The sequence below is a fragment of the Symsagittifera roscoffensis genome, chromosome 4 (genome assembly GCF_963678635.1).
Source record: "Symsagittifera roscoffensis chromosome 4, txSymRosc1.1, whole genome shotgun sequence".
In the NCBI taxonomy this organism is placed as follows: domain Eukaryota; kingdom Metazoa; phylum Xenacoelomorpha; order Acoela; family Convolutidae; genus Symsagittifera; species Symsagittifera roscoffensis.
Genome location: NC_087065.1, coordinates 63,398,257 through 63,418,945, shown reverse-complemented (window position 1 = coordinate 63,418,945; position 20,689 = coordinate 63,398,257). Strand labels below are relative to the sequence as shown.

At 39.8% G+C, this 20,689-nt stretch overlaps 1 protein-coding gene and 1 long non-coding RNA gene across 4 annotated transcripts in view; one reads left to right on the top strand and one right to left on the bottom strand.

Moving 5' to 3' along the window:
- The first annotated feature begins 286 nt into the window (after positions 1-286).
- On the top strand, positions 287-3,060 carry LOC134844169 (uncharacterized). Its single transcript, XR_010162669.1, has 2 exons — positions 287-1,595; positions 2,153-3,060. It is a non-coding gene; the product is annotated as an uncharacterized LOC134844169 (long non-coding RNA).
- Positions 3,061-11,345: 8,285 nt separating this feature from the next.
- LOC134844272 (meiosis-specific nuclear structural protein 1-like) overlaps positions 11,346-20,689 on the bottom strand; it is a 310,596-nt gene continuing 301,252 nt past the window's right edge. For 2 of the 3 annotated variants that reach the window (XM_063860868.1, XM_063860869.1), the window contains exons 2-7: positions 15,280-15,413; positions 14,473-14,636; positions 13,973-14,179; positions 13,614-13,764; positions 13,134-13,267; positions 11,346-12,566 (exon numbers count right to left, since the gene is read on the bottom strand). In XM_063860868.1, the coding sequence (XP_063716938.1) occupies positions 11,792-12,566; positions 13,134-13,267; positions 13,614-13,764; positions 13,973-14,179; positions 14,473-14,636; positions 15,280-15,342 (1,494 nt within the window). In that variant the 5' untranslated portion in view covers positions 15,343-15,413 and the 3' untranslated portion in view covers positions 11,346-11,791. Of the gene's footprint in view, positions 12,567-13,133; positions 13,268-13,613; positions 13,765-13,972; positions 14,180-14,472; positions 14,637-15,279; positions 15,414-15,851; positions 17,117-20,689 lie in introns of those variants that run through there. The other variant, XM_063860866.1, reaches the window with a different exon arrangement.

The window sequence follows — 20,689 nt, the reverse complement described above, 5'->3', positions numbered from 1 at the left end:
ACGTACCACAAAACTGTTTTTTAAACTAAACATCAGTAGAACAGCCAACCATTAGAAACATTTCTTTTCTAAAAAAAACTTAGTTGTGACATTTAGTTAATAAAATGTGACGCACGAAAGACCAATTTGTGACTTTTTTGTCACGAGTTCCAACGTCATTTCAAAAATAAAAAATAACATTTTTTAAACTTGCGTTAAAATATCTTCTACGCCCTAAGAGAACTGTTATTTATAGCTTTTCTTCAAGCTGTGAATAAATGATATACATAAATGGTAAGTCAAAAAATTCAAATCAATCTTTAAGCAAACCATTTAGAGTGATAAAGTGATTAGTTAGAGAGTGATCAAACTTTTGTGCGTCACAAAGAATCGCAACTGAGGTGGTTTTAGTTTTGGCAGTCTTTAAAAAAGTCTAATCTCGGCACGTCGTCACAACCATGTGACAGTTTGCTATTTTGTACACCTCTTTTTGATTCACGTGGCAAATTGCTATTGTCTGGTACACAAAGTCGTTAAGATACAATTATTTGCAAGTTTCAACTTATTTGGCATCAAAACTTGACCTCTGTTTGGACCTAGATTCATTATGATCACGATCATTCTGCATTAACCGTCTTCTTTAAAAAAAATCTCTACATTCTGACGGTTAATGCCTGTGCACTGTTCTATGTATATGTAGCTCAAGATATAATTCGAAACTTCATGAATTTGAAGTTCTTTTGATCCGACGAGCTAAGGCTAGTTTTCCTTCCACCGTCCAAAATTTGAAACAATCGGACAATGAGAACATAAAAATTACTAGTGATTATTCGCCGGTGTTAGGAGAAAGTGCCCATAAAAATATCATGCAGCATCAGTCAAAGCAAAACTATAATATTTTTTAGCATACGCACGGATTCAACACAATACTACCTTCTAACAAATACGCATTAGAGAAATTATTTATAAATTCAATGAAAAACATCTGCAATTTTCATTGTGTCGGTGATTTAAAAATTAAATGGCAGAAAATGTTGCTAAGCTGTTTTGTAAAAATTACAACCAGAGAACGCATAATTCTGTTGATCACTCAACTTGAACCGAACAATTTTTGATCGCAGCAGCTGGTTGATTCAAACCTGTGACTCAGTTTTATGTTTAAAACATGCAGCTATACAATACTTTTCAATAAAAACCAATAAAACGCAAAAATTGTTCAATTCAATGCTTTCAAGCACTGAACACTACAATGAACTCTCAATTGTAAACTAAAAATAAAACCAATGAATGCAAGCCGTGGCGTTTTTAAACAAGTGTATACCGGCTTTAACACGATTTTTGGAGCACGTGCCAAATGTAAAACTCACATTTGTTGAGATCTGGTTTCAGACCAGAGGCCGCCGCTGGTTTGCTGTGGCAACTATTGCAACTGAATGTTCTTCAGAGTCCAAAAAAGCAACAAAAGGACCTCAGATTATAATCAAAACTATTAACAGATCGAATTGTTTCCTAAAAACAAATTTTTCGGACTCTTTTCTTCGACTAAATGACTGAAGTTTTGACCTCATCACACATGTTTAATTGAGCAGAAAAGCGAGATGCTGAAGTCAAAAAAAGTAAGTATCTGAAACCTTTTTTCAATGGCTTAACTGATTTCAAAACACTTTTCATCAAATCCCAAACCATCCTCAAAATCCAAGAAACGCACACTTTCCAGATAATTAAATTTAGTGAAAAAAAACACTGCGAGAATCATTAGATTATATTAGTAAATGCTGGCTTTCGTTATATTGCTGATGTTGATTTTCTAAATTGATAGGGGTTGACTAATGCCCTTTCAAAAACTACCACGACGGTAAGTTCAACACAAAACTCACTTGCAACGACAAATAAACATTCCATTTCAGAGCTAAATTCTTGATCAGACACATGATCTTTTGTTTGTCATTTCTCAATTTCACCTGGCTTTGTGTGGTCTTGTTAAATTTCATTCAACAATGCTTGCTAACTAGAAACAATATCCAGAGATTTTCGGACGGTTATTGTTATTATTTATATTTGAGCTCCGACAATAAATAGATCATTTAGTCAGCTTTTACTTTTATATTTAGAGCACCCAACGCATTTTTTGAATACTTTTAGAGCATCATAATCATCTCAGTTTCCTTTTCAGATGCCAAACAAAACAACGAATCAAGAAAACAGCCAGATGACGGAAAGCTGCACCAATGAATGAGGGATGAGGGTCGAATCCTAGTAGGATCGCACTTTTCAGTGCCAGCAATACTACTAGGAGCGAGCGACTTTCGATGGCCCAGTCTCAGCCGGATGCAATTAACGAGTCATTATTCGATTACTTAAAAATTAAATTGACTTGACCTTTTGACTAAATCTTCATCATCATACAAGATAGAACTAATCAACTTAATGCCACTTTCGACTTCTAACTTCTTTTCATTTCTCAGATTCTGCGTTTCACTGGAAAAGACAATGGTTTTATCTTTCCTAAACTTACCTCATTGATCTTTTATATTACTTTTTCGTCAATCAAAGAGGGTATTTTCAAATAGCTTCAACTTGATTGGTCGGATTTACTTATCATATGACGTAATCAAGCGTCAACTCTGACTCTCATTGATTGCCTCACATATTTGCTTGCGAGTTCTCTCGGGCCAATCCGATGTCATTTCTCGGACACCCGACTAGACCCAGCAAAGTACCATGCGAACAATGTCAAACATATCAAACGACTCCGTCTAAATATTAGAGGTTGTCGTAGCTCGCCGTTGGTGGTGAATTAACAGTTCTTGTCAATGAACCTAAGGCGACCGAGCACAATTTCTGCGCTTTGACAGAGAGCTTTTGGGTTCACGAAATGTCACGCAGACCGAAACTCGGTGAAAAAAGACTCATCGATCAAACATTGAAATTTTCTACTTGATTGTGGTTTGTGTATATAAGTGAATTGAGCTGAAATGAATTGACCCCGGTGCTAAACTTAACCTTCAATTTTCATTCTAATGAAAAAACTTAACTGTAAATAGATGGATTTTCTTTCGAATATATTCCTAATCAAATTCACCCCAAAGTCAAACTGGTGTGTGGTTGGTTTATTCGTTATTATAGACTCATATTCCTCGAATCTACGAATTTTGATATGAAGATTTAATATTCATTTAATTCGAAATCCTAATGTTCTTCAAATTTATAGCCTATCTAGAAATCAATGAAAATGATGAAGTTGAAAAACCCTTCAATGTGTTGAAAAACAATTTGAAAATACTCATAATTTTCCTAATATTATTTTCTTCTATGGATAAAAGCAAATTTAAAAGCAAATTTAAATTTTATCAATTTTTCTTCAATTTATCATGAAATTTACCTTCTTTGTTATATTTTTAATTAAAGATTGAAATTATACTTTTGGTAAGCTAAGACAAGCGATAGTCAACTCAAGGAAAGCTCCCGGAGGGCCAACCTTAGTCTCATGTTAAAGCCTTTTCAGTCATGATTGAGATTCCTTAAAAAATCACAAAAGTGTTTCAAGGTCGAAAAAACCTGGTCCGACTATTTTCGATTTTCAGACTTAAATAAACAATGTGACACCGAAGCGAACCACAACTTCGCAACAATTGCGATATAGCTCAAAATAAGCTAGCAGACAAAAAATTAGATTAGGTCAAAAAGTTTAACATTCCAAAAAAAATTTATCGCTCAAATCAGTCGAGTATTGATGCCTTGAAGAAAACAAAATCTATGCTTTGGAAAAGAAACTGACAAAAATAGATAAACAATAGTCAGACAATTCAAGTTTTTCGAAAAAAAAAATCAATTTCCACACATCAAAGAAAAACAAAGTCCGACCGGGACTCAAAACCTAGAGCGTATGTTCCCAAGGCTAATTACGCAAACTCAAAGCTCTGTTAGCTAATACTTCTACACATTCTTGCGTATTTTCAAGCGTTATTCAGTCGTCCTCGCAAGAAAAAAGGGTTCATTTTGACGCTCACTTAAGCCCCTGTGAGTTTTTTAGGGCCACAGAAAATTGAGAAGAAGCACCAAAGTTCGTCGTTCCTTCTCACTCTGTACTAGAAAACACGTCTAATTTGAAGAAGTGGTCGAACACTAAAAAAAGAGCCGAGAAAATTTTCAAAACAATGTTGCAAAAAAGCCTCAACCAAAATTTTCACACGTTTGTCTCGCATGAATTTGAATAAAAAGTCCAAACACAGTTTATCTTAAACTGCTATTAAAACAAATCTTAACAAGCGGGAACGAAGTAAAAACTACTCATGTTGAAGAACGCTGAGCCGAAAACATTCAAAACCTCCCAATTTTAAGCACCCTCCCGAACACAATAAAACGATCTTGCATGATCTAACTATAGCCGAAACCATTTAAACCGAAGAAATTTTTGAAGCGAAAAATGCAACAACATGAAAAAACTATATAAAATCTCAGGAGGTAAGACTTACGAATAAAAGCAAACTACCTGCACTTAAAGCAGGGGCGGATCTAGGATTTTCTATAGGGGGGCGGATTTTCAAAAAAATTTCGACAATTTTGTTGACCTTTTTTTTAGGTCGATCAAATTGATCTCCCAAAGCACTAAAAAGACCCTGTTTTGGCCAAACTTTCTGTGCCGCAGGCAAAAATTTGAAAAAGGCCAAAAAAGCGTTTTTTATAGTTTCGACCAAAAAAATCGCGTTTTTTGGCGCGCGCTCCCCCTTCAAAATTTGTATATATTGGCGCCAAAGGCGCCTTTAGAAAAATTTTAGGGTCCGTCAGCCAAAAATGGGTATCTCAAAATAGTACAAGGTGGTTGAATCCCTGAGGTGGGCCTCCGACCCCCCCCCCCCCCCCCCCCCCCTCCCCTCCCTAAACCCGCCCCTGACTTAAAGTAAAAATTGCTCAAATTAGAAAAAAAACATGCATTCGAAAGTTAATGAATACAAAAGCAGACAAACAATAGGCTTCCAAAAAATTCTGTCATACCATGCATGCGCATTACCTCCAGGTGAAACGTGTCAAAAAGTCATTCTATTCGATTTTGATACCGCGTTAGAAAGAGTGTTTACGCAATAATAATTCTACTACCCGATTACAATAACCCTTGACTATAGCAAAAGTTTTAAAAAATCATAATTTAGATGTCAAATCAGAGGCAGCAGAGCTACTCGCCACTTGCGATACATCACCAACATAAAATGTCTAGAAGCGTGGCCAGTACAGTAGAGAAGATTCCCAAAATCGGGTTTCTCGATTGAACACTTAACCTCAGAATTGGCACGGTAATTTTCGAGCAAAGTATAAAAACCTTCAACAAACGGTCAAAGTTTCATAACTTTCACTTGTTTGAAGGCCATAACTTCATCTAAAAGAAACGTGCGTAATAAATAATGATGCTAGCTTCCAACAACCTTTGGTGTCGATTAAACCTATGATGTCAGATTTGGCAGGATGGTTATCGAGAAAAGTCCACAAAACGGTCAACAAATCAAATATTAGACATTTCCGAGAATCATATCTTTTTGTTCAAGGAAAATTTGGACGTAGCCACTTACGCGGAAGATATTCAACCAACCTGTAATTTCGATTGAACCAAAAACCCAGGTTTGGCACGGTAGTTCTCGAGAAAATCGAAAATTCAACAGTAAAAAAATTCACTATTCCGAGGGCCATAAATTTTTGTGTAGAAAAGTGGGGCGTAGCCGTTTATGGAGGGGAGGTATTTTAATTCCGCTCTATTCATTGAAACAAAAATCTAGGTAGGTTAGTTTTTGAGGAAACGAAAAAAAAATCAAGATTATCGGTCAAATATCCACCCACTGACTATTTCCAACGCTGCAGAAAAAAGGAAGAGTAAAAAAAACAGACCAGAGGAGTATGCAGGCAAACAAAAATGTAGACGGTGTTTCTATGGATACATTTTTTGGAAATGGGTAGAAGGGTTTTTGAGGAAAAAAAAACTAATTTTTTGCATAAAGTGTCTCAAAAAAATAAAATAAAAAACCCAATCCAAAACATTTTTCTTAATAACTGTTTTTATCAATCAGGAATTTCAGGAAAACATGCCAAGCAAGACATTAGAAATTCAAAACATAGCCAACTAACAGTGGGAAAAGAGTAACGAACGCAAAGTAACTGAAAAAAAACTGCATTTTTTTTAAAAAAGAACCTTCAACTTCTGATTTTCGAAGAAAAAATAGATAAGCTTAAGGCGCCTTAAAATTAACTCAATTTGAGAAAACTATATCAATAGGTAAATTTTGCTGGGAAATCTGATTATTAATTTCCATTTTCGAAATTAGAAGTCAATCACGTTTTTTTTACCTTGCTGTTCCAATTTTGCTGTTCGATAATGGAGTTTGCCCTCCTTTTAACAATAGAAATGCACTGAACTTGAAAAGAAATCAGAAGTTAAACAGCAAAAAATCTTAATTGAGCGTGAACAAATTTTAAGACTTTTTCCTGAAAAAAAATCAGTAAGACCTATATAAGAGTACTCACTACGTTCATTACTCTTAATTATCAACAAAAAAAAACTTATGAATTGCAAACAAGGCCGACAACGTTTGAGCAAACACGAATTGAGCCGAAGAAAAAACTGATTTTGTAATTAACTGTAAGAAGTTTCAAGTCCCCTGAAACTTCACTCTGGAAACTAGTACCCACCCAGTAGTCAGGTTTGAATTTTTATGAAATTGAGAATGTCAGCTGCATAGCAGCATCATAATTGATTCAACAGCTGTTAACCCAAAAAAAGTCAACCATCCGATTTGATAACGATTGCTAACGGCAGGCGCAATAAACATTTAAAACTATGAACCGAGAGGCGATTCAGCCTACAAAACTTCGGTAGATGCCCGTTCAGTCGAAAACAAAAATAGCCGAAAAAATTATCGTTGCCATAAAAAACTAAGAACTACTAAGTTTTCCAACGCAAAGACTCCTCACCTCTATCACATTTGACCTTTCCCAAAACACAGAAAAATATAGAAGTTCATTATTGCTCTTCAAAGGATGAAATATAAGATGACTAGGTGATAAAAAATAAACTGAAACTATTTCCACGAAAAAAAAACATCCAAAAAAGTAAATTAATCAAAAAGGTAAAATTGCAGACAACAATCAAAATTGATTCGATCAGAAGACTTAATGCTTTGGATATCAAACTGATCAATAATAATCAATAATTCAAGTTTTCCCAAAAAATAATTTTTAAAGTTTTCCCAAAAAATAATTTTTATTTCATGCATATCGAAAAAAAATCAAACAAAGTAAGCTAAAATGAGATCTATGTGATTCGACCGCGCGCCGAGCCAGTAAGCCTTGCTCACACTTATTAATTGAGCAATAGCTCATTTTCTTATTTTACACAGAAATACACTTTTGAAAAAAAATCCAGAATGCTTTTTACGCCATTTGCACTTGAAGTAATTTAGATGACATCAAAATTCAAGCCGCAAAAACGAGTAAATTTAGAGTGAACAAAACATAGAAGGGACATTTCCCTAATAAAAACCAAATTACCTAAATCAAAGTCCATCAAACTAATTTCGTTCATCAAACTTAATCAGCATACGTTACAACAAAAAATCTTGTTTATTTGGAGAACAACAGTCTTGTTAATTATCACCGGTGAAAAGCTAACATGAGAAATCTTCACTTCTGAGAACAAAAAAAAGCATGCTATTTGTTTTTTCCTTGTTTATTTTCAGTCATGGCTCAAAGGACGCTTATGAGGCCCCTCCGTCCGTGATCCCGCCGCCCTCACCAGAACAGACGAGAACGGGACCAGACTCAAAGACGCGGTGACCGACAAACAGAAGGCAGACCTCTTCTGCCAGCTGTACGCAGAGATCTCTAGAGTTGACAGGACCAGCGAAGACAAACGGGTCAACAGAGAAGCTGCGAAGACCCTGAAGAGTGACTGTAACTGCAACAAGGAAGGAGCCTGCAGCGTCTTCACGCTACGGCAGGTTAATTTGGCCATCAAGAACCTGAAGAAAGGCAAAAGCCCCGGCCCCGACGGCGTGGGCAACGAAATGCTGAAGCAGCTCCCCGACCCGGCGCTCAAGGCTCTCCTAGCCCTCTTCAACAGGTCCTGGCAAGAAGGAAAAACACCGTCAGCCTGGCGCGTGGCGACCATCATCCCTATGTACAAAGGGAAAGGGAAAGCCGTGGACTCGCCCAAAAGCTACCGCCCAGTCGCCCTCACGAGCTGTCTGGCAAAGCTCATGGAAAGACTGGTCTCCTCGAGACTCATCCACCTCCTCGAAGCCGGCAACAAACTTGCCCCGTGCCAGGCAGGCTTCAGGAAAGGCCGCAGCACCGAGGAACAGCTCGCCCGGATCACTCAAAACATCTTTGACGGCCTTGAAGATCAGGCCCCCAGAAGATCGGTACTGGTGCTCCTCGACCGCCTACGACAGAGTGTAGAAGAACGCCATGTACATGAAACTGGCAGACCTCGGGGTCCCCGTGTGCATGATACGGTGGATCAAAGGGTTCCTGACCGACAGGAGAGCGCGCATGAACTGGAAGAACACCCTAAGCCGCCTCCGTGTGTTCAGAGAAGGCCTCCCCCAGGGCTCTGTGCTCATCCCGATCCTCTGGCTGTGTTATTGCAACGACCTCCGCTTTCTCGTCCAGGAGACCGCCCCCAGTGCCGAACTTAGCCTCTTCGCGGACGACACTGCTGCTGTCGGTACTGACAGGTCCCTCGAGCTCGCTGCTACCAGAGTTCAACCTGCTCTTGATGTTATTGAGCACTGGTGCGCCAAGTGGAAAGTCAGCCTCAGCAAGGATAAGTGCTGCTATACCATCTTCACGCTCGACCCGAAGGAGAACAACAAGAAGAAGCAAAGTGGACCTCAGACTCGGCGAACAACGGCTGAAGTACGAAGCCAACCCTGTGTTCCTTGGCCTGACGCTGGACTGTCAACTCGCCTTCTCTGCCCATGCCAAAGAGGTCAAACGGAGAATGGCTGCTAGAAGAGCCCTCACAGCCATTGCAGGTCGCTCCACCGGAACCTCCCAGAACAACCTCCGCTCCGCTTACATCGCGACCACCAGAGCCGTCGCCGACTACGCCTCAGGAGTCTGGCTTAGCAAGGCCCAGCCTTTGACACGGGACGCCATTGAGGCACAGCAGAACAAGTGTGCCAGAGTCATCACTGGCTGCCTCGGAGTCACGAGAGTCCCGGCCCTACTCGCCTGCGCTGACCTTCCGCCGATGAGACACGTCAGCCAGGAGAGAGCTGCCTGCCTCTGCGAACGTATGCTGCGACTGCCTCATGATAACCCCGCCTGGCGCACCGCCAACAGTTCGACGAGATCTCGTCTGAAGAGCAGAACACACGAGTCCTGGCACAGAGGCAACGAGGAGTCTACCGACGCGCACAGACAGTTCCGTGGCTATTGGAGGAGAATAGCAAAGGAGTTCGATAGCGTCAGCAAACTCGATATGTTACCCCGAGAACCGAACCAACACAGCAACGCCCCCTGGAACAAAACCAATAACGACATCCACTTCAGATTCGACCTTGCTGAGATGAAGCTAAAGAGCGAAGCAGAAGACGAAAGAAGGAAAGCAACCAACGTCCTGCTGGACAAGATCAGAAAAGAAGAACCGTTCGACATCGAAGTCTGGACAGACGGGTCGGCCAGAGGAGGCACCACAGATGGAGGAGGCGCAGCCGTCGTCACGACACGAGTCTGGAGCACCATTCTGAGGACCCCGCAGGACGTCTCTGCTCGTCGTACCAAGCAGAAATGGAAGCCATCCGTATGGCCCTTGAGTACTTCAGCACACTCGATGAAGATCACGGCAACGATAATGACCGACTCCAAATCATCAATGGAGAAATTCGCCACGGGACCAGAAAACCAAGACTCTGACTGCGGCATCAAGATCTGGAAAGCCTTAACAAGATCAAACACACCACCTTTCTTTGGGTCCCCTCTCACTGCGGAGTGGCCGGTAATGAAAGAGCCGATCGGGCGGCCAACGAAGCAGCTAACTTCCCACAACAGAACAGACCTGTCAGCCTGGATACCGCAAAGGCAGCGATTAGAAGGGAGAGGAGAGCGAAAGACAAAGCCTTCTACGGCGAACATGAAACAACAAGAAAAATGGCGAAGGAAAACCACGGTAGAAGCAGAAGGGAAGAAGTCACCACCAACCAGTTCAGGACGGGGCAGTCATCACTCTGTAAGGCCACCCTCGCTCGGGTAGGTGCAGCCGACTCCCCAGAGTGCCCTGATTGCGGACAAGAAGATACCGTCCACCATGTGTTGCATGAATGCCAACGAGAAATCAGACGACTTGGAGGATCTGACGACGCCCACTTCATCGAACACCCGGGCGACCTCCAGCGGCTCCTACAGCGGATGGGGCGAACGTATGTTGACGCCGATGCGTCAGTAAACGCGTCGTAAGAAGAAGTCTCATCACACCTACCAACAATTTAAATTGCGCTAAGCACACTTGGAGAACATTGCCAACGTAAGACTTGGAAAGTGTAAAAAATCAAGGATACGCTTCGCACCACTTGCAATGCGTAAAAAAAACAGAAGGGCAACTAGCCGAATAACAGGACAAAACTAATGATTCGAAAGGTTTTTTGAAAATGAAAAATATATAAATATCGATTTTTAAATATAATTCTCGAAGGTGGCTGATTTTGAAGAAAGACACTGAGAAACACAAATTCCAGTGTGAAATAAGTATTGCAAAACAACATTCATCAAACGGTTACTGACCTGACAACACTTGGGTAGACGACAAATGACCCAAAAAATTTAGAAACTTTTGAGCTATATAAAAAAATCCCGATTTTACACCCCCTTGAAGAGCAAAAATGCAATTAAAATGTTTTGGCCCTTTAAGCGAAAAATTATGAGCCCAATAAACAGATATCTTATCAGCCGAAACTATTTAAACCGAAGAAAACAAAAGTGGAAAAAACCAAAGCAATCAGCGACAGAAAAAAAACATGAGTTGTTTTGAAAGCAACAACAAAAATTCGAATGAAACGGGGATTCAGAATGCAGACATGCTCAAAAACCTGTTTCCAGGCAATTGATCAGAACATACTGGCCAACTGATTTTGTTAAACTAGTTGTTAACTCGAAAAAAAGTCTATATACCGATTTGATAACGTAAATTTTTTTCGAGTTTCGAAGAAAACAATTCAGGTTAAAGCTTTTTGAATTACAATAATTGTTAGTGATTGGCGCTTTTTTCTTAAAAATAAACCTTTCTCTGAGAAAAAACTGGATCAGCTTGCCCTGAAAATGCCTAAAAGCGCCATTATACTCGAAATTTTAGCAAAACTCGAACATGTTAAAAGAAAACCGACTGTGAGGACAAAATTAATTTTATGTACACGATTTTACAGCGTATTTAATTATTTACACGGCATTCAGCGTCATTTCTAACAGCAAACAGCTCGATTGAATTCATGACATGAATGAGATTATAGTAGACATCTACATTATAACAGGCAGTTATGCATAACTGAGCAACTCAATTTGAGAAAAAACTTAGGTGCAACCCCTGTTACCGCGCGTTTTTATGCAGTTACAAATTTCATGCTCAGTTATCAGATTTTAATTCTAATTCACCGCAAGTCAAAATGCTACTGGACTAGAAAAGGCGTGATTCAAGCTTTTGAAGCATTAACTGGCTTTGCTGTAGATTTACCTCAGATTGTTTGTAATGAAACTTAATTTTTCCATATAAACACCGCCTATTCTATGCCAAAGCAAATTGACGAGATGATTAAACAAAACATCGAACACTAGTCTACATGAAGAAATCTTCGGAGCTGAAGGGGTCAACTTGTCGCTCGCTGTATTTCTTCTTCAGGTCTTCCGGCAGCAGATCCAGGTCTGAGGAGTCCTTGAACACTCCCTTCGGCAGGTATCCCAGCAGCTTCTCTGCGTGCTCCCGGATCAGTTTCCGTCTCTCCTCTTCGATAATCTGCCTTCGGAACTTCTCCAGCTGTTCCGCTTGTTTGGCCTGGTCCAAATCTGCCTGCCGCTCTGCAATCTGCATTTTTCTTCTATTTTCGATCAGCTCTTCGATCGCACGTTTGTGTTCCAGTTGCTTCATTCTTCGTTTCTGGGCATTCATCTGTTCAATTTTGTCGTCATTCGCGAACTTTTCCAACATTTTCCTTCTGAACTCTTCCTCCTCTGCCAACTCAGCTTCTTTCTGCAGTTCCTTCAACTGTTGCTGTTGCGCGTATGATTTCTGCAGCGACACCATGTCTCTCAGTCGTTTTTCGATCACATTTCGCTCCTTCATTCTTTCGTTCTCCTCTTGCTCTTCCATCAGCAGCTCCGTTCGGATCCTTTCCAGTTCATCTCTGTCCGCGACGTCTTGCGCCAGTTTGCTGCTTAGTTCCTCGACCAATTTCTGCTTGATTGCCTCCCGACTTCTTGCGTCTGCCATTCTGTCTTCCTCTCTTCTCTGCTGCATCTTGGCGAATTCCAAAATCTTGCGGTTTTCTTCCTCTAGTGCCGCTTTTTCCGCTACTTGCCACTCTTGTCGCTTTTTCATAAACTCTGCAATGTACCTACAATGCAAAAAAATTATCCATTTTCTTTATGCCAATTTCGTTTACTTTCCTGTTAAAAACAAGCTTTTTTGCGAATCAAAGGAAAAATTAATTCCGCGATTCAACCTCAAAAGTTATTGCATTATCTATCAAAAAGAAAATTCATGCTGTGAAAAAAATTATTCCCAGAATCAAACACTGGAGCGGCTTCAAATAGACACAAAAATAGCATGGTGCGATTAAAGAACTATACAAACGCATAAAAAGTTGGTGAATTAGATATGATCGATTAAAAATGAAAAAAAAATTGCATAATAATTTTAAAATTTTGCTAGAAAACCTTTATTGCCAAGGAAGCGCTAAGAGAAACTTCCAAAACTAGTTTTCCTTAAATTAAAATTTTTTAGCCTAAAACCTAAATGTTAAATTTTCATATTCCGCTGATTATTTGTGGTATTGATTTTGCGTGAAAAACAAATAAGACAAACCCGAAAAAAATTCTTCTCCATTTAATAAGAAAATTGGGGAAGCCTATATCAAAAATCATTCCATATTGATAGTATGAGAGCGAGTAGCTGTGCGTACCTTTGCGTCTGCTTCTGAGTCTCCATCTTGATCTCCTGTTCCCTCTGGTCCTCCTCGTAGATCTTCCTCACTATCTCGTCTATCATCAGCTTGTCCTTCAGGAACTCCTCGTACGCTTCCTGCTTCCTATTTTCCTACAAACAAACACACGCATTTGTAACACGTCTCCAAGGACAAATAGTTGATATCACTGATCCACATATCAATTTTGGGAACAAATCATGAAAGTTTTGAAATCACCTATGTAAAACAGACAAAACTGAAGTAGAGATCCATCAGCTAAAAGATCTTTTAAAATCGTTAATTAACAAAAAATTTTGTTAATCTTTCTACAATTATTTATTCACGACACAACTTCGTTCAATTATTTTACGTGTGAAGCAATAAGTCAACGTGTAATATAAAATATAAATTGAGCTAGGCAATTGAATTAAAGCCAAGCTGGTGATGGCGATGAAGGAAGGATAGGATTGCACTGACCTGTTCGACTAGTTGGCTCTCCAGCTGGGTCTGGTAGATCTCCTTCTCCTTCGCCTTCTGCATCTCTATCAGTCGCTGCTCCTCCTCCGCCAGTTCGTGCTCCCTCTTCATCTCCATCGCTATCTCAGCCTCCCTTGCCTTCTGATCGTACCTGATAAAAACAAACACACTGTGTTACAAGATGCATTTCATTACAAGCCAGCAGCTTGTGTGCATTTAGGGTGGTGACATTAAAATATAACCTGCCCCCAGGCTTAAAAACAGAGCTAAGCTGATAAATGAAGACTGAATCTTTCCTTCAATAATTACAAGAAAGAAACTAAAACTGTAATACAGGAAGTTATTTCGATTTCTCTCACCTAATAGCCTCCTTCTCCATAATTTGTGCTGCTCTCTCTTTGGCCACGTAACCCTCCTTCAGCTTCGCCTCCAGCTCCCTCAACTCTATGCTGCTCTCCCGCACCTGTTGTCGCATCTTCTCCTCACTCATTTGGGCCAACTTGGCTCTGGCCAGTTCTGTAGCCAGTGCTTCCTCTCGCTGGATCTCCAGTTTACGCTCTGCCTCCCTAAAAACAGATTTATTCTGCATGTAAAAAATTTCGAAAAGATTAAAAACACCGTATCTTGTAGAACATTTGTACGACGCACGCAACTTTTTCGTCAATTAATGATCAAAAACTCCGCATTCTTTAAAGGCCGTCAAAAAACGGTTCGGTCAAACTTTTCAAAAATGTCATAAGATGCCATTTTGTCTTCAAACGTTCGCCTGCCGTAAAATAGCAAAATAGAATCTTTTTACCATTTTAGCCCGAACTTTTTTAAATAACACGATCTGAACCGGCTGTTTAGTGCATAGTACCTGTGGAACTTGTCATATATGGCCTGTTCCATGAGCTGTTCCTGCCTCTGAGCCTCAATCTGTCTGATCTGTCTCTTGGCCTCCACTCTGTCATCCTGAGCCCCCTGTGCCTCCACCAACCTCATCTTCCGCAACTCCTTCTCCAACTCATTGTTCGCGTACTCCTACCCAACAAAACACAACACACGGGTTAAAATCATTTCAGTGCTTAGTAAACAAAAGGTGAAATGTCTAACGTCTCTTCAACAGCAATTAATGAAAAAGGATCTGCCAATTTGGATTCGAACTGAATCACAGCTAAGATAAAAATTTTTAACTAGGGGGATGCATTCTTAAAAAAACTGATTCTAATTTTAAATTTAAAATTTTTCCCAATTGTTCAAATCATTCTTAATTTTTTCAGTTTAACAAAAGCTATCAAACAACAGTTAAAATGAATTAATATTTCCATCAGCTGTAAAGCTTTTTAATCAAGCGGGAGTCATGAGAAAGGCGAATGTTAAGTTGCCACTGCCTCCAACTCCTAGTCAATGAGTTGATGCAACGAAACCAACTTTGGGCGTTACTTGTTTTTGAGGCTAAGCAAAACTTCTCTACCCAGAAGTAAACACAGAACTGAATGGGTCTACCAAAACACCACTTCAATCGAGGGGTCAACAGGTGCACAGGTGATCATATTAATCATGTGGTCTGCCAAAGGGGTCTAAGGTTATTCGTCACTAAGAACTGGGAGCTCGTGAGTAAGTCTTTTTCTTCAAATCACTCCTAAAATTTACGCTGAATAACTGCGCTAAAATGGTATTTTACCTGTTCTCTAGCTTGTGTGAGGCGCTGCGCCTCTGACTGGTGAGTTCTCCTCAAAGAAGCCATTTTTATTCTGATTCTAAACTGCTAAAATGAGCGACCTAGAAACACAAATATGGTACAAGCAAATGCTATCTGAAAAGAAACATTATCGATTACAAACACCGTCTGCAAAAACTGACACTTACAAAAAATATGTATTTTCATTAAGAAAATCATTTTAAATCCGCGAATTTTTTTTACATCTGTGCATAATTTCAATTCGCTGAAATTCTTTTACAGAAACAGAACATTATCGCAAAAGAAAGCTCAAATTACGTCACGTGCTCCGGAAATGTCAGTAAATCCTGCTGTTTTTAATGTTGTTAAACCAAATTGTGCACCAAATTTTCACAAAAGAATACTTTTGATGTTGTTAAATTATCACTGGCCTATTACTTCACACTCTTTGTAATCAAACATTTAGTCCAATTTGTTTGTTTTTTCACTTCTATTTCAAAAAAATATGACCAACAGGAATTTGGAAAAAAAGCCAATGAAAAATTAAAAAAAAATTATTTTAAAATTATTTTCAAAGAAAAGATATATGTCTCTAAGCTCTGTGATTTTCAAGAATCTTTTACGATCAAAGCTTTTTGTTAAAACTAACCCAATTGGAGAAAACTGGATTTAACTTGTGAAAAAGCACCAGTTTTGCGTTTCTGTTTTACTATTGATTGATGAAATCACTAACTTAATTTTGTCTTTGAATTAAAATAAACGAGTTAATGTACAGGTTCTAGTAAATTAGTAACATCATTATATCTTCATCACTTTCACAATTTTATTCACGTGAGCAGAAACTTGTTGAGCTTCTTGGAGCAATCATTCACTTTTGGAGATGAGCTCAAACTTGCCATAACATTCTCGACCAAGTGAGTTAAGTTGCTTCCTTTGCAGGCCTCTTTCAGAACTTCACAATTGTAACCAATGGTTCCTATAGCAACGAGACATCTGAAACAGGTTTCTTCTTCCAGTACCTCACGAGATAACATCTGACAAAATGCTGGAACTAGGTATAAGCAACTCATTTCAGCCGATTCATGATACGCCAGGACAGATATATTCAGCATCAATGTGGCTAAACCCAGACATACAGGGTTAATGGTACTAGTCGAAAACGATTCCACAATTTGAGACAGCTCGGGACAATTTTTCAACATATTCTGACCACTTTTTGTTCCAGATAAATTGGCCAAAAACCGGATCGCCATTGTTTGTGAAGGCTTCGATGCCGATTTCCGCAGCTCAAGTATCCGCTGCAAAACTGCATTTATTTTAGGCTCAATCATTTTGCAAAATTTTCCAGACGCGGCAAAATGTATACAAATATCAAAGAGTGGGAAAATGTATTCCAATTCCCATGTTAGAAGGCATGACATGATATCAGAGATAGCCGGATCCACACTACTTTCATTTGCATTGACAGAAGTTATTATCTGCAAACTTTCATCAGATAATTTAAACGCTGTTTTTCCGTTGTATTCTGTAATTTTTTCAGCATCTTTTGCAAAGTTGGCTTTAAATAGCACTAGGAAGTCTTTCAGCGGAAAGTATGGATTTGCGTCTGTCGAATAGGAGGGCGTTTCATCCATGGCCGAGTGGCCTGTGTATGGGTCGAAGTTTCCCATGTTTGACCCTGGTCTGAACCCAGGCTGACTCTGGTCCTGATTTGAGGGCGTATTTGGCGGGATTGAAGTGGAAGATGCCATGTTAGGATTGGGTGTTGAATTTGCAAACTGAGCGTCTGGGTCGCCAGTGAAGGGATCCACGTTTCCCATCGATTTCCCCAACTGCACTCCTGAAAAAATTCCACTTTCAAAAAAGGTTAAACATAGCCAACAGGCGGTTAAAACATAGCCAACAGCCAGTTGAAACATAGCCAACAGCCAGTTAAAACATAGCCAACAGTCAATTGGAAGTACCCATTAGAACGAAAATATTAGAAAAAAAAAATTCCAAAATTCAAAGAAAAAATATAGTCTGAATAATTTCAAGAACAATTTATGATTGATAATTTTTTGATAAAATTAACCCAAGTTGAAAAAATTGGATCAAAAGATAAATTTGCTATTCCGCTGTGGAATTTGAAGTTGAAATTGTTAGCCCGATTTGAAAGTGCTACAAACCGACTAATTTACTCCGACTTTCAATGCCCGTCATGCAAGGACTATGCCCATTGCATGAACACAGCAATGTGAAGACAACTGAAGTCAATCTATTGAAAATAAACAAAATGACTTTTAGAAAGAAAAACTTAAAAACTGAAATACGATTCTAGAAACGCAACTAAATAACAAAAAATTGATGCTTGAGATGTTAGCGTACCACACTTCTTAGTTTACAAGACGACTAAGGGAACGATCCCATTACGTAAAAGACCCCTTTGCTCTACGGTTTACAACATTCCTCCCCTCCCAGGAAGTAAATTTTAGCAATCGCAAGTAACAAAAAGGCTCGGGTTCTCTTGGTGCTTGGTTAAAACTTGAAATTTTTTCCTCTGTACAAACTTTTTTACTACTCTAATGTGGAGGTTATTTTATTCTGCATCCATATGAGGTATCGGAAAAACTTGTACACATAATTATCTCTACGATTTTTTGTTTTAAATATCTTTGAATTCAAATAAAATCTACTTATTTACCTTCTCTTCTCGCTCTCTGGGTTTAAGGTTTAGGGTATAGCCTCAAAAGAAGACACCAAGCCAACTTACCAACCGAAATCACAAGAAAAGCAAGCCCTGGTCAACGCGATTTCTCTCTGAAACGCCTGAAAAAAAGCCATTCAGCGAAATGAAAAAGCAAAAAAGGACGACGAAACGGACATTAACATCAATGAATTAGAGCAGACGCGACAGCCTTACTGCAGCAATTGAAGCGGATGACAATGTATCTGCTTGCCCATCCCAAGGAAGATGCAACGAGCGGCAACATCATTGCCGCCTTCACATGCATTGAAGATCAACTGAACAAGTTTTGACAGCTAAATGCCTAGCCGCGCCGACGATTACTTGAGCAAATAGAGCGCCCTCATCTGTAATCTGTAGCAATTATCTTCCGCACCAACCGCAGCTTTCATGACAACATTTTTCATTCCAGCGTCAACTATTGCGCTAGTAGCAACCTCTACATCAACAACAGCCATCAACTTTGCACAGAAACATCATCCAGCAGATGGAACTTCTTTTCAAAAGACAACAATCAATCCACAGAACAGTTTCTAATCCAAGCAACATTGATGACGCAATACGCATATCAACCAAAAATGCTTCACCAACAGATCATCAATTTCAATAGCCTGAATCAGCAACGACTGTCAGTCGGTTACCAAAGGTCAAAACGGAAAATACGATAATAACCAAAATGGAGCCAGTGGTTTAGGCTCTTCCAGGCTACAGTCCACAATCAAATGATTTCTGAAGCCGAAAAATTGACACCTCTAGACATTGACCATAGGAAAAGCAAGTCAATTAATACGCCAGCAACAAGTCACGTTATCATCGTAACTCGATTGAACCTAAACGAAAAAACAATGAAAATCAACCACGTCGGAACAATAACCGACCTCCAGCCAAAAACAAAGGATTTCAACAGAAAAGCCACAATAATTACTTATTCTCGAACCAGGACCACCGCTCTCCAGTTCAAGCAGCAGTCAACTGAATCAAAACGAAAAACCATCCCATCGAAGAGCCTTTGCCTCAATTTCTTGGGTAACATATGTTAGGAGACTGCCCCTTCAAACGAACATGCAACCGACATCACAGCAGCCTCCATGAGGAAAAATCGATTACCAGCGGCTCGCATCTCAGAAGACAACTTCTCCATAATTAAAGCTTTCACCACAGATGCATAACTCCATTAAACAACAGCAGCAGCGATTTACGAACTCTTTCCTACTCCACGAGCCAGTTACGCTGAGACATGGAATAAACTATAACAGCACTTATGCCCTCCTAGACAACGATAGCAACGACAGCTGCATTTTCCAATCAACAGCCGATTACCAACAACTAGAAGACAGCCAATCTACAGAAGAATTATTCATCGACATCTTCAGGATATCACTTCTTCGCAAGCTTGCGATCATCTTCGCGACATCACATTTCCCGAAACAATCACAAGTCAAATCTTCTTGGAAGCACACAAAATGGAGCTACGATAACTTGAGTTGTCAAGAACATGACACCGCCCATCAAGCAAGTGGCATCTTGGACGCATTGGGTCTCTTGGGACGCATTGAGTCTCGCCATCATATGACGGATCAAGTTAGACAATACAACGTACGAATTCGACGTGGTATTATGATAACTTCCGCAAAACGACTTGCCCTTTTTGCCCACTTTTTTTTGCTTCACTCGACAGCGCCGACTTTTAAACTACCCTTATGAATAGCACTCCAGCCGCAACAGTCGAATAGAAGATTATGGACTCAGCCGAATCAACGAAACAAAGAAAAATTGTCGACACTTGAACGACCATTAATCTATCAGTCGAGATCGAACGCTTTAAAAAATAGAATAACTCTGACCTTCTCATCAGTTGCTTTCCAGTATCATATGCGACATGACCCACAGATTTATCTCTGCTATTCACCTCTGCAACAGAGAACAAGAATTGACCTTCATCAATCTTTGCCGGGAGAGCACCAATCAAAAAGTGTCAATTTAAGTAGTGATCTTTTCTTCGACTAGATTACAACCACATTAGAAAGGACTGCAACACTTACTACAACAAGGATTAATTGAACAGCGACCGATTGACAAACCAACCAGCAAACAAGACAACGACCTACAATATGAATCAACTCTTCGACGACGACAGCAGCAGCAGCAGCAGGACACTCATGGATCGTACGACGGACCCAACCTGCCCGCTATGCCGAGAAAGTCCTCAAACAGTAGAACACTGGATAGTTGAATGTGCAGGGACCATAGCAGCACGACAAGACGTTTTCGGAACGACCAACGCGGGGCTAAACATCCTCACCTCTGACCCAAAGGGTGCCGTAGAGCTGGCAAGAAGACCTTATAGGGCCTCCTTGGCTCCCACAATAGAAGAAGACAGCATAAGTGACCTTAGCTTTACCAGGATTTTACAACGCCCTAGCCACCTTAGCTCTACTATGATTTTAAGACTTGGTTTAGGAACCCCGAAATTTTGTATTGAACTCTGCGATTGCAAAATAAGGTCGGCTGTTAGCCAGATTTGGACAGTGCTACATATCGACTAGTTTACTGTGACTTTCAAGCGCGACATGCAATGACTATGCCCAGTGCATGAACACAGCAATTTGAAGACAACTGAAGTCAAGTTAAAGAAAATAGACAAAAGAAAAAATGAAAACTGAAATCCGATTCTAGAAACGCAACTAA